Source organism: Phascolarctos cinereus, unplaced genomic scaffold (genome assembly GCF_003287225.1).
Source record: "Phascolarctos cinereus isolate Bilbo 61053 unplaced genomic scaffold, phaCin_HiC Scaffold_2;HRSCAF=192, whole genome shotgun sequence".
NCBI classification, from domain to species: Eukaryota; Metazoa; Chordata; class Mammalia; order Diprotodontia; family Phascolarctidae; genus Phascolarctos; species Phascolarctos cinereus.
Genome location: NW_027555625.1, coordinates 373667475 through 373679809, shown reverse-complemented (window position 1 = coordinate 373679809; position 12335 = coordinate 373667475). Strand labels below are relative to the sequence as shown.

At 39.4% G+C, this 12335-nt stretch overlaps 1 protein-coding gene across 1 annotated transcript; it reads right to left on the bottom strand.

Moving 5' to 3' along the window:
• Nucleotides 1-3367: 3367 nt before the first annotated feature.
• LOC110220907 (protocadherin beta-2-like) lies at nucleotides 3368-11225 on the bottom strand. Its single transcript, XM_078150490.1, has one exon. It carries the CDS (start codon nucleotides 7604-7606, stop codon nucleotides 5222-5224), a length of 2385 nt encoding a protein of 794 aa, XP_078006616.1. The 5' UTR covers nucleotides 7607-11225; the 3' UTR covers nucleotides 3368-5221.
• Between the last annotated feature and the right edge of the window lie 1110 nt (nucleotides 11226-12335).

Here is a 12335-nt window from a genome sequence, read left to right as displayed (position 1 = left end):
TCACACTGGTGAATGATCATTAATGTCCTGTACCATCAACTCAGCCCAAACAATGTGAAAGGGATTTTTCAGTAAGATCTGGAAAGACACCACACAGAGAGTGGTGGGGCTGCACAGCTCCTCCTGGTCCATTTTCTCTCTCAGGAGCAGATCCCCTCCTTTGGCTGCAAATACTCTTTGCTCCCTTTGAAAGTGCCTCAGTCTCCATGGTTAGACAGTTGTCTCACCTCTGGCCCCAGGGCTTTTGCCACACTGGCCACAAAGGAGCCTCCCTCTACCACCACCATTTTCTCTTCCAGTAAATATTGCTCCAAATCTGAGCCTGTCTCAGAAACGCCAAGCAAAACAAGAAGAACTTGCCTTAGCTGGCTAACTGAAGAGATTTCCATATCCATTGTTTATTGGGTGACCTCTGCCAAGAAATAAGATCCAACTAAGGTGCCGTCTCAGTAGCTTATTCTTTTGATGAGTTAGTTGAAAGCTGGGAATACAAGAGCACACAAAGCCTTCCTGCCCCCTTCCCAGACTTGCACTAATAAAGCTTTCCTTCTCTTTCTTCAGCATCTGATACCTGCATATTTTTGTTTGCATCCATCAATATATGTAGCACCTTTCCTTCTCCTTAGTCTGTAGCACCAGCTCCAGTCTTCTGTGAAAGATTGGTTCTTTCCCTTAGAAAATTGTGGCTGCACTTGATAATGCTATAAAGGTGTTTAGGGCAGCTAGGTGGCACAGTGGATAAAGAGCCAGGCCTGGAGTCAGGAAGAGTCCTCTTCCTGAGTTCAAATCCAGCCTCATACACTTTGCTGTGTGATTCTAGGCAGGTTACTTGACCCTGTTTGCCTCAGTTTCCTCATCTGTAAAATGAGATGAAGAAGGAAATAGCAAACTATCTCTGCCAAGAAAATGAGTGGGATCACAAAGAGACAGACATAAGTATTTAGTATGTGATACTAAGCATTTAATTAATAACACATTGAATAACAATAATAGCCTATATTGATGTAACCTTTTAAGATTTGCTAAGTGTTGTTTACACTTTATCTCATCTGATTCTACCTGTGATGTAGGTACTACAGGTTTTTAAGGATGAGAAAAATGATGGTATGAGAGATTAAAGTGACTTTCATAGCCAGAAAATCAGCAAGTAAAGGAAACACAACATCGTCTCCATGTGTCCAATACAGGAAACTTGCACTAGACTATACAAAACTTGTACATCAAAGAATTAGTACTTTCATCTCTAAAAATTGAAATGAAGATATTCTGTTTTTCTGGAACTTTGCCCCACACTTTCTAGGTGGTCATTATTTTTCAGATGATGGGGGTAGGGGAAAGCTCATAAATGCAGAGAAGCAAATAGCACATCTCCCTATAGTGGAAAGAGCACTGAATTTGAAGTCAGAGGATCTGGGTTGAAATCCTAGCTGTGTTACTATTTCTGTGTTCTTAGGCAAGTCACAGCACTTCTGGAGCTTCATTTTCCTCATACATAAAAGAAGGAGGTTGGTCTAGATCAGAAGTTTTTAACTTTTTTTTTTATGGACCTCTTTAGCAGTCTGGGGTGAGGTTCTGGACCCCTCCTCAGAATAATGTCTTTAAATGCATAAGATAAAATAAGCCAGATTACAAAGGAAATAAACCATATTGAAACACAGTTGTGAAATTCTTTGAAGTTACAAATCTCAGGTTAAGAACTCCTGGTGTGAATCTCTAATGTTCCCTGAACCTCTAAACCCATTAAAACATATGAGTCTGCAAACCATGTAGGGTCTGCCAACTCATTGATGCAGCTACTGGGCATAGGCCAAATGAGAGACAAGACTTGCCATCTTAGCAAAGCCATGCCCCAGTACCAGAAAGATCACCTGACTGATCTGTAAAAAGGCCACAAGATGGGGCAAAGTGAAGTGAAAGCCAAGGCCCTGGTAGGCTAAAGAACTCATATGTACTTTTTTCTGCTTTGTTGGGTTTCCATCAGCTGAAGTTTTCCCTCCTGGCCATGTTGGCGAGATTAGTTCATGAGTTATCTGAGTTGTCCTTTCCTATCTGCTTCAGCTGGGTCATTTTTGGTAAAGTAAAGTCTGTTGTTCTGCACAATTGGAATTGTGGAAGAACTTTGTGAAGCAGATTCTTTATCCTATTATCCCTTTATGTGAGCTGGCTTCTTTCCCTTGAAACACACCTGTCTGAGTCTAGATTGAGGAAACCCTATGTCATTTGTATTTTCCAAGAGACTTGACAAGTAATCTGTTGGTCAAGAGGGAAACAGGAAGGAGAGGTGGAAGTGACTAAAATTGGTTAGATTAGGAGGGGTGGTAGCTTGGATGACACATGTTTTCAAACTTTGCTCAGTCAGCTTTCTTCTAAAAACATGTCTACAAGGTTACCTTCTCACCAAATTTGTTGTGCTGGGGAAGAGAATTTTCTGGGATAGGGAAGAGAAGATCTAGAACCTTTGCATCAGCCCCTGAATCCTGAAAAAAGTCCCTGAGTGGGAGCATCCTCATTGTACAACAGATAAAGGTAACGATCTACTGTGAATCTGTACTTTCGTAAAATAGCCACAGGAAAATCAAAAGAAAAGAAAGGACTTATCTTCCTAAAGGATTGGCTAATGCTGACCACTTGAGAGTGCTTTAGCTTTGGGACTTCCCCCTCACCCATCCTCATATTTCTTGTGTTGGTTTTTAATACTTCGGACACATGTGAATACCACTTGAGACAACTGAATCTTTTCTAAAGAGTGAATAATATCACCAAACTTGAAACGCTCTTCATTCTTGATGAAGGTGTCTGTGATTGGCCATTCCCTTAAACTTTTTACAATGAAATTTGTATCTTTTGTAAATACATTTGTAAATATTTTCTTAAACAACAAATTTTTCATAGATTCATATCACCTAATATTTGGAAGGGACCTCGGAAGTCATTTAAGATCATAGACTTATAATTAAAAGGGATCTTAAAGGGTAACTAGTCTAACCTCTTCCTTTGAAGATGAGGAAACTGATGTCCAAGAGACTTAGTGACTCTGCCAAATTCATAGAGGTAGAGAGTGGCAAATTGAGGATTCCAACTCAAGTTAATCTGCTTCCAAATGAAGAGCTTTTGACTTCATCAATCTACTTCCACTTGTCCATCCCTTACCTAAAGCACAAGTACCTCTACAACATTCCTGATAAATTGTCATAAAACCTCAGCTTGAAATCTTCAGTTTTTGGAAATACATTATCACCTAAAGAAGTCCATTACATTTTAACACGTTTAATTGTTATGTCATTGCTCTATAGACACCCAGATAAAAGATTTTAATATCTAGTTCTTGAGAAAAAAAAAAGATTCAGAGGCTATAAAAGACAACATAAAATATTCCAACTTTTTACTAATCAAAGCAATTTAATTTAAAACAACTCTGAGATACCATCTTACATCCATTATATTGACAATGATATGATAATAGACAAAAATGATAAAATTCAAAGCTCATGCAGCTGCAGGAAAACAGGCACAAGTCCCATATTGCTATAAGAATGTAAACTGAAACAATACTTTGGAAAGCAGATATCACACAATAATAGCTACAAAACTCACTCTTTGAACTATTGATCCCACTACAGACCAAATATTAAGAGTGTTACTGGATGAAACAAAGCTTCAATTGGACAAAAATATTCCTAGCAATACCATTTCTAATAAACAAAAACAAAACAAACCTGGAAACAATGTGCCCAATGATTCTGGAATAATAGCCAATTGTGACATAGGTATTTAATGAAATCTATTATAATGCTGAAAGGAAAGGCAATATGAAGAATACAAATAAATATGGGAAAAGTTATATGAAGTAATGCAAACTATAAAAAGAACACCCCAAGAAACAATTACACACTGTATAAAACTATGTACATAATTATTAAGAGAATAAGACAGCATCAAAACAAAAATACATAGAAGGGGAAAAAAAGTTATTCAGAAGGGGATCCAGAAGCAAACATAAAAATTTTTATTACTTTTTAAAATTTTTTAACATGTGCTTTCATTTTTTGAATCATGGAAATTTTCCATTTTATGTACAGTTTTAAGATTTATTTTATTTGAATATTTGCTTTGGTACTGGCAAATCTGACACAATCTATTCAATTCTTCTATCTCTTACTATTCAGAAGGCCATGAAAAGTCATGAGGAAAAATATTATTTAAAAAAAAATCAATTCATCATACTATCCAATTCTACTTTACAGGTAGAATTCTACTTTACAATCTAAGTCCCACATGTTTCTGGGTTATGTTGGTCTTATGGTAAAGGATATTAGTTTTTGTCATTAATTTATAATGCTACTAAAGCAACTGGACATCAAATGGGCATGCTGTCTTCTTGGGGAAGTATTGAATTTCTACAAAACTTGATACATTAGCTTTTTGGAATAGCTTGCCATATAGAGTGATTTTTGTTAATTGCTTCCATAAAGGAAGATGATACAATTTATAGAGTGCTGTACCTGGAGACAGGACAGATGTGAGTTCAAATTTGGCTTTAAACATCAACTAGATACATAATCTTGTGTCAGTCACTTAAACGCTACCTCAATTTCCTCATCTGTAAAATGTGGATAATAATAGCACAATAGATCCTATGGTTAATTGTAAAAGAGCTGATTGCATGGGCTGTGATTATGTAGAGGTGGTTTCATTTCTCATAACCAAAGGCTGAGATCTAATAGGAGCAGTGAGGCAGAAGCACATGTTTCCTCGTTGTCTTTTTGTGAGTGTCCCAACCAAAGTTTGTATGCTATCAATAAATCATTAGTTAGATTGAAGATAAGAAAGGGACTAATGCAATCTTAGAAAACATATCCTAACAAGTAATACAGATTAAGAGAGCTAATGTAGTCCATGGCAGAGAAAAAGTTTTAGTGTCCTAAATGAAGTTTGTGAATTTAATTGCATCACAAACGTTGAAATCCAAGTTTGAAATGAGAATGCAAAAATGAAGTATCTCATTCATTCTTAGAAATAGATTTGGAACTAGCATAACCTGCACAAAATTCAAATACAGAAAGAAAAAAAAATCAAAGAAAGAGTAGCAGGGGAAAGAACATGAAAATTTTATCACCTACGCTTTTAAAATAAATTCTTCTCTTGTCACAGTAAGATAGAAAATAAAAGGATAAAAATAATGACAAAACATAATGGCAATGCATGCAAAATATTTCTATCCCTAATTGAAGTCACAGCTATTCCTGAAGGATGGGTTTTCTTCCAAATCCCTCCTATTATCCTGAGCAGGGATCCTGGGAATAATTGGCTTCAGGAATTTGAATTCACTGGTCCCTGAGCCACTGGTCAGACACACCTCATAATGATAATTCTGTGACAAGGTCCCTGTCCCATTCACCAAGTAGCCTGGGAAAGGACCATTTGGATCAAATTGATTACCATCATTAGCATCCGTATTCCTCTTCCACAGGCGAATGGCAATGAACATAATAACAGAGAACAGGAAAAGACAGGAGACAGAGGCCAGGGAAATGACTAGGTAGGTGGTAAGGGAATCAGTCTGCACCTCCTCCTCAGTTGCATCTGGAAGCTGAATGTAGGGCTCAGAAAAGCCATCCACCAGGAGCACATTCAGTGTGGCTGCTGTGGACAGAGGAGGCTGCCCATTGTCCTTCACCAGCACCAAGAGCTTCTGCTTGATGGCATCTCTGTCACTGATGGGTCTTGCTGTTCGAACTTCTCCATTATGGGCCAACAAAGTGAAGAGTCCTGGGTCTGTGGCCTTGAGCAGCTGGTAGGAAAGCCAAGAATTCTGTCCCCAGTCCCTATCCACAGCTACCACCTTGGTCACCAGGTACCCTGGCTCTGCAGCTCTGGGCACCAGGTCATTGCAGGGAGCTGTGCCATTCTGCAGGGGGTATAGCACAAAAGGAGAGTTGTCATTCTCATCTTCTACCAAAACCTGAACTAGAGCCTGGCTGCTCAGAGACGGGGAACCACCATCAGCTGCCCTCACAATGAATTGGAAAGCTTGGATAGCTTCATAATCCAGGGATCTCAGAGCATAGAGATGGCCATTGTCTGAGTTGATGGAGATGTAGGAGAAGAGGGGCAGGTCTCCAGTCTCTGGAGGCAGCAGAGAGTAGGTGACTTTGGCATTGATTCCTGAGTCCCTGTCACTGGCACTGACACTGCCAATGTGGAGGGCAGGGCTGTTGTTCTCCTGCAGGTACAGTTCATAGGCTCTCTGAGTAAACACTGGGGGGTTGTCATTGACATCAGAGATGAGCACCATGAGATTGTGCTCGGATTTGAGCCTGGGGGATCCCAAATCTGTGACTGTAATAGTGATGTTGTACTCAGCCCTGCTCTCTCTGTCCAGTGCTCCCTCTGTTGCCAATGTATAGAAGTTCTCAACAGAAGGTTTCAGGGCAAAAGGAAGATCATCCTGGATGGAGCAAACCACCTTTCCATTTTCTCCAGAGTCCAGATCTGAAACCCTGAAAATAGCTACCACAGTCTCAGGTGAATTCTCTGGAATGGGATTGGTAAGTGAGGACATGGTCAGTTTGGGCAGATTGTCATTCAGATCTATCACATGGATTAGAACTGTGCATTTTCCAGAAAGGCCTCCACCGTCTGTGGCTTCAATATCGATTTCATAATATTGAGTTGCTTCATAATCCACTGTTTTTATTAGTGAAATTTCTCCTGAAGATCGATCTATTTGAAAAGTTTTGCGAATGTCTTCGGAGGCGTAGGAAAATGTGTAAAATACTTCTCCGTTATTGCCTGTATCTAAATCTGTAGCATGCACCACCACAACTAGAGAGCCTGGGGGGCTGTTTTCGGGAATCCTCACCTCATAATTCTGTCGCTCAAACTCAGGAGTGTTATCGTTGACATCCACTACGAAAATTCGAATTTGGGAAGTCCCAGACCTAGGCGGAGACCCACCATCCAAGGCAGTGAGAGTTAATCGTATCTCAGTCAGTTCCTCTCGATCCAGAGCTTTGCTCAGCACCAGCTCTGGGTACTTCCTGCCGTCATTGCGTGCACGTATTTGAACTTGGAAATGGGAATTAGGGCTGATGGTGTAGTTTTGGAGACTGTTGATCCCAACGTCCAAATCCTGTGCACCGTCTAAACGGATTATCTTTCCAGGAGGACTGCTCTCAAGGATTTTCAGGAACATCTCCTTGTCCAGGAACAAAGGCGAATGGTCATTTATGTCTCGTACTAGCAACTCAGCCAGCAAAATTTGAAATGGGTTTTCTAGTAATATCTGGAAAGGCAATACGCAGGAATCGGTAGGCCCACACAATTCCTCCCGGTCCAGTTTCTCTTTTATGAGTAGATCCCAGGTTTCAAGATTGAGCTGCAAATACTGTTTGTCTCCTTTAAAAGCTACCCGGGCGCTCCTATTAGATAGCTCCCCCATTTCTAGTCCCAGGGCTTTAACCACATTGCCTACAAACGAGCCGCTTTCCATTTCCTCTGCCACAGAAAACCTCCCGGGCTCCGAACCCGCCTTAGACATGCACAGCAAAACAAAGAAAAGCAGAACTTGCCTTTGTCCCCGAATTGCGTTCTTGTCTGCTTCCATGCCGACCCCTTTAAAAATATTGTTAGTTTCTCTCAATCCACACCTCTGGACACCACGATATACTGTGGATAAATAACTACTTCTGGGAAGCCCGCTCTCCACCAGCTCCTGCTAACAAAGCTGGCTTTCTTTGGTTAGTGCCACTCTGAGGCAGAGTAATGGAGGATGCGGGATTTGTTTTTTGCACATCAGTTATTCTCCTTCTTATCCTGCAGCGCCACCATGCGACCTGATTGAGAATTTTACTTTCTCAATCGAATTTTCAATGGCATAAAGATTTCTGTCTCAGGCAGTAATACTTTATGTGTTTAGTTTTCAAAGGGAGATATTGAGCTCTTTTTGTAATTAAAAGGGTGTGTTATTTTATTTTTCCATGCGAAACACGCACAAATTATTATAGAGAGTTATATGTAACTGTAGCGGGCTTGGGACACCTGTGCTTTTACAACATCTAAATCTCAGTGAGAACAGTTTGAGAATTAGAGAAGACCATAATTAAGTAAAAAGTAGGACTCACAACTAATATAAAGGATATTATGTTTCCTCTCAATCTTCTCAGAATAAGAAGAGACATGTCTTCTTTTTTCAGTTGTAGTCACATTGATGTAATAACAGGGAATGCCAAGAATCTTTATTCTAAAAAAAACCTCAATGCAACAATCAGGGGATAATGAATGGGATACTGAGATGGTTCTGAATCCACAGGTCATTAAAGTAATCATTTTATCTTTACCACTCTTCTCAGTGTAAGTCTTTTACAGTATTCCATGTAGCTTTTCCATGTAGTTGGCTGCAAGCCTAAGTGTGATCCATCTGTCAAAAATTATTTTGCATTCTTTGATTGCATGGAATAGAGAGCCACCGCAATTTTCACTTGTCTAATCACATGTTTTCCCAAAGGTATTGTTCTTGGTGACACTTGTTAAGAGGAACATTTAAAAACTGGAGTTTATCCCATGATCATATTAGGAAAAACTGAAGAAATGAGAAAAGAGAAGATGACTTTTGTTATGAATGTGGGGAGGGGAGGAGAATACATATCTTTAGATATTTGAAGGGCTGTCAAATAGAAAAATGATCAGACTTCTGTGTAGATTCCAGAGACAGAACTAGGACCATTGGATGGAATATACAAACAGACATATTTTAGGTGAAATTGAAGAATTTTCAAAAATTAAAACTTTAAAGTGGAATAAGTTGCAAGGTGAAGTAGTAAATTCTTCATCACTGAAAGTATTCAAGAAGATTGTATGAATACCTGATAAGGGTGTAGGAGAGGGAATATCTTCATAATTGGGGGTGTTGAACTAGATAACATTCTCTGTTTCCTTGAAAATACAACATTGCAGGATATCTCTGATGCATTTGCTTCTAGTTGGTCATGTTCTTTGGAAATCCTCTTGAACACGGTATTGAAATCTTGAAATCTGTTCATTGAACAGGGAAACATTTTCATCTTAGCCTCAAAAATATATTAGCTAAAATAGCAAAACACAGAAGATGCCAAAGAAGAGAAGGCAGAATGGAAAAATTGATGACTTGGGTATTAGAAGATTAGAGTCTGAGTCTGGGCTCTGCTGCTAATGAACTTTGAAATTTTGAGCAAGTTATTTAGTTTCTCTTTACCTGTTTTCTCATTTGTAACATGCAAGAGCTGGATCTCTATCATTCCTTCCAACTCTAATATTTTACAACTATATTATTTCTAAGGATAAAGGAAAGAAAAAGAAGTTAAATATTCATAAACATTTTAATCCACTAGTAACTAGATTATTTGGTTTGTAACAGAAATGGGGTTGGGGAACACTAGGATGGGAAATAAATTATCACTCTGGAATTAGAATTAGGGTCTTCCTCCCTGTCCCAGCACCACAGCTTTTGAATTTCAAGACTTGAATTCACTGCTTCCCAATTGACTGGTCAGATATGCTTCATGCTCTTAGTACAGGACAGGCTCCCAATTTGGATGTCATCTAGAGGGCCAGGAAGAGTCCATTTGGCTGAAGTAGTTACAATCTGCAATGTGTTTCTTTTTCTTTCATTGGTAAAGAAGGATGAACATAGTATAACTGGTAGAAGTGCAGAGAAATGTCAAGTAGAAGATGCAAGTAGAAGATGAGGTTGTCATACTGGTCTTAGGATTTCTTACTATTACTGTAGGATATCTTATGGAGAGTCATAATGCCTATATTTGATGTGCTTTTGCTCTCTTTGTCCATTTTTCCCTGGGTTACCAAGTAGTAGCAGTTCTCCACAGGAGATTTAGGGCAAAATTCTCTTATCCATGTGGCAAACCAGCCTTCCTTTTTCCTCTGGGCAATTCTCCCTAAATAGAGGAGGCAATATGAACTACACCAGTGATTTCATTGGAATATGGAACTTCCTGATGAAGAAAATTCCTCAATTACTGCAGGTAACTACCATCTCAGCAACTAAGAGTCTTAGAGAAATGTCTAGAGCACTAGGTGGTAGGGACTTGCCCAGGGTCACACCCAACCAGTTAAGTGTCAAAGCTGTAACTTGAACCCAGATCTTCCCATCTCTGAGGCTACTACTATTTTTCTTTCAACTGTAATCTCAGAACACAGTTTTTAAAAATAGTCTCAGGCTAGCTCTTGAGATGCTAAATGATCACATGGTCAGCCAAAAGACATAATCCTTAGGATTCAAAGTCAGAACGAAAAACATCATGCACTTGCTCCGGCTGTTACAGGGCTTCACATTTACAATTAAATGGAAATGCTTCGGAAATCAAGAGCCCTCAGAGAGAAGATCACCAGATACTGAATTGTTTTCAAAAAGTTACTGCTTTTGAAAAGGTGACTCCTGGCGTCACGAAAAGAGTAGTAAATAGGAAAGCTATTTCTCCATGATTTTTGTCCATTCTCATTAAGTTCCACAGACTCGATGAGGACTTGGGAAGTTCTGGACCTGGGTGCAGAGACTCCACCCACTCTGGACCAGACGGTTTGTCGGTTTTTAACACTAATTGGACTTCAATTTTGCCCTCTGCTCTAGCTCCAATTTTATTGTGAAAATAAAAGCTGGGGTCTGATCAGCTATTTTGGGATACTGTTGCTTCCTAGTCTACGTTCAGGGCAGTTTCAAGCTGTGACGCAATCCCAGGAGTGTTGCTTTCACGGATGTTCTGGGGGAGTCTTTGAGTCCAGGAATACGAACATTTGTGTCTCAGTCTGGATGAAGTGCAGAGTTTTCCAGTAAGACACAGACTTTGGAGAGACAGCTTAGCTCCTACCAGTCCAGTTTCTCCTTTCAAAAGCACTCTCTCATCTCTCAGTCTCACAGATAAGCTGCAAATACGCTTAGTTATGTATGCTTTGAAAGAACCCCGTTTTCCAGGCTGACAGCTACCCCACCTCCAGTCCCAGGGCCTTTGCCACATTAGCCACCAAGGAGCCTCCTTAGGCTGCAAACCCACATCGCCCACGCGCATCAAAATAACCAGAAGCAGTATTTTCCTTACCCGCCGAGCTGTGTCTAGCATAACCTTCATTGTGCCTTTCTGGACGCGTCCTTCAGATAAAAAACATTCTCAGTTATTCAGTGAGGAGATTTAGATCTAGTCCCAATTCACAGTGTTGTTTTGCTCTCAGGAAGCTCCCGTCTTTCCGGAAAGACAATAGTTTTTCCCTGTGATGGAGGCTGAGAGGCGGAGCCCTCGGTTCCCCTTCTTAGCCTGCAGTGCCACCAGGCGTCGGAACACTCAATTTAATATTTTCACACAAAAGGCACTTTTAAAAGAGTGCGTGCACAGTGTATGGACCAAAGACTCTTCAGGTAATGTACATCGTATGTCTTGGGGGAAGGGAGTAGATTTTGCAGCCTATTTATCTAGTTCTTATGAGCATGAGAATTGCCAATGTACTTTTCTTGGCCAATGCTGGAAGCTTCAATTTATTTTCTCTATGTGGAGGAGACCAAATCTCTATTTATTTAATTAATATATTATTATACTAAATAGCCATCCAATAACAAAAATGTGCATGCATACACATATACACATGGCAAAGCAGGAAAAAAAATATTGTAAATAAATGCTTAACCATAAATATGAACAACTTGCAGTTTATTTTAAAAGTGTGTCACTGTTGGGGGAGCTGTGAATTGACTCAACTATATGGAACCAGTTTGGAATTAAGCTTTTTAAAAGTGACTAAATTGTCCATACTCTTTGTCCTGGAGATCCCACAATTAGGTATATATACCTGTATACCAGGAAGGTCAAAGATAGAAAAGTCTCATGTACATCAAAATATTCATAACAGCCCTTTGGTAGTAGCAAAGAAATAGAAACAAGGTCGATGTACATGGACTGGAAAATGGCTAAACAAGTAATGGTAGATGGATGAAAATGTGTTTTTGTGAAGTTAGAAATGATGAATACGAAGAATTCAGAAAACCATGGGGAGACTCATATGAACTGATTCAAAGTGAAGTAAGTAGAATGAGGAAAACAATAAGCAAATAGGAAGAACAAAAATAAAAATTCTGCTGTTATATTGACCAAACTTGGCTCCAGAGAAGTGATCCATCAATCAATCAAATATCAAGTATTAAGTACCTACAATGTGCCAGACACTGTAACAGCTGTTTGTGTTACAAAAAAAAGGGACAAGTTCCCTGCTCTCAATGATAGTATTAAATAAGACAAGATGAACACACATCTGCATACATGTATACATATATGCAATATATTTACAAAATAAAT

What these genes read in the sequence shown, in the direction of transcription:
- LOC110220907 (XM_078150490.1), bottom strand. Translation starts at nt 7,606, where the DNA reads ATGGAAGCAGACAAGAACGCAATTCGGGGACAAAGGCAAGTTCTGCTT.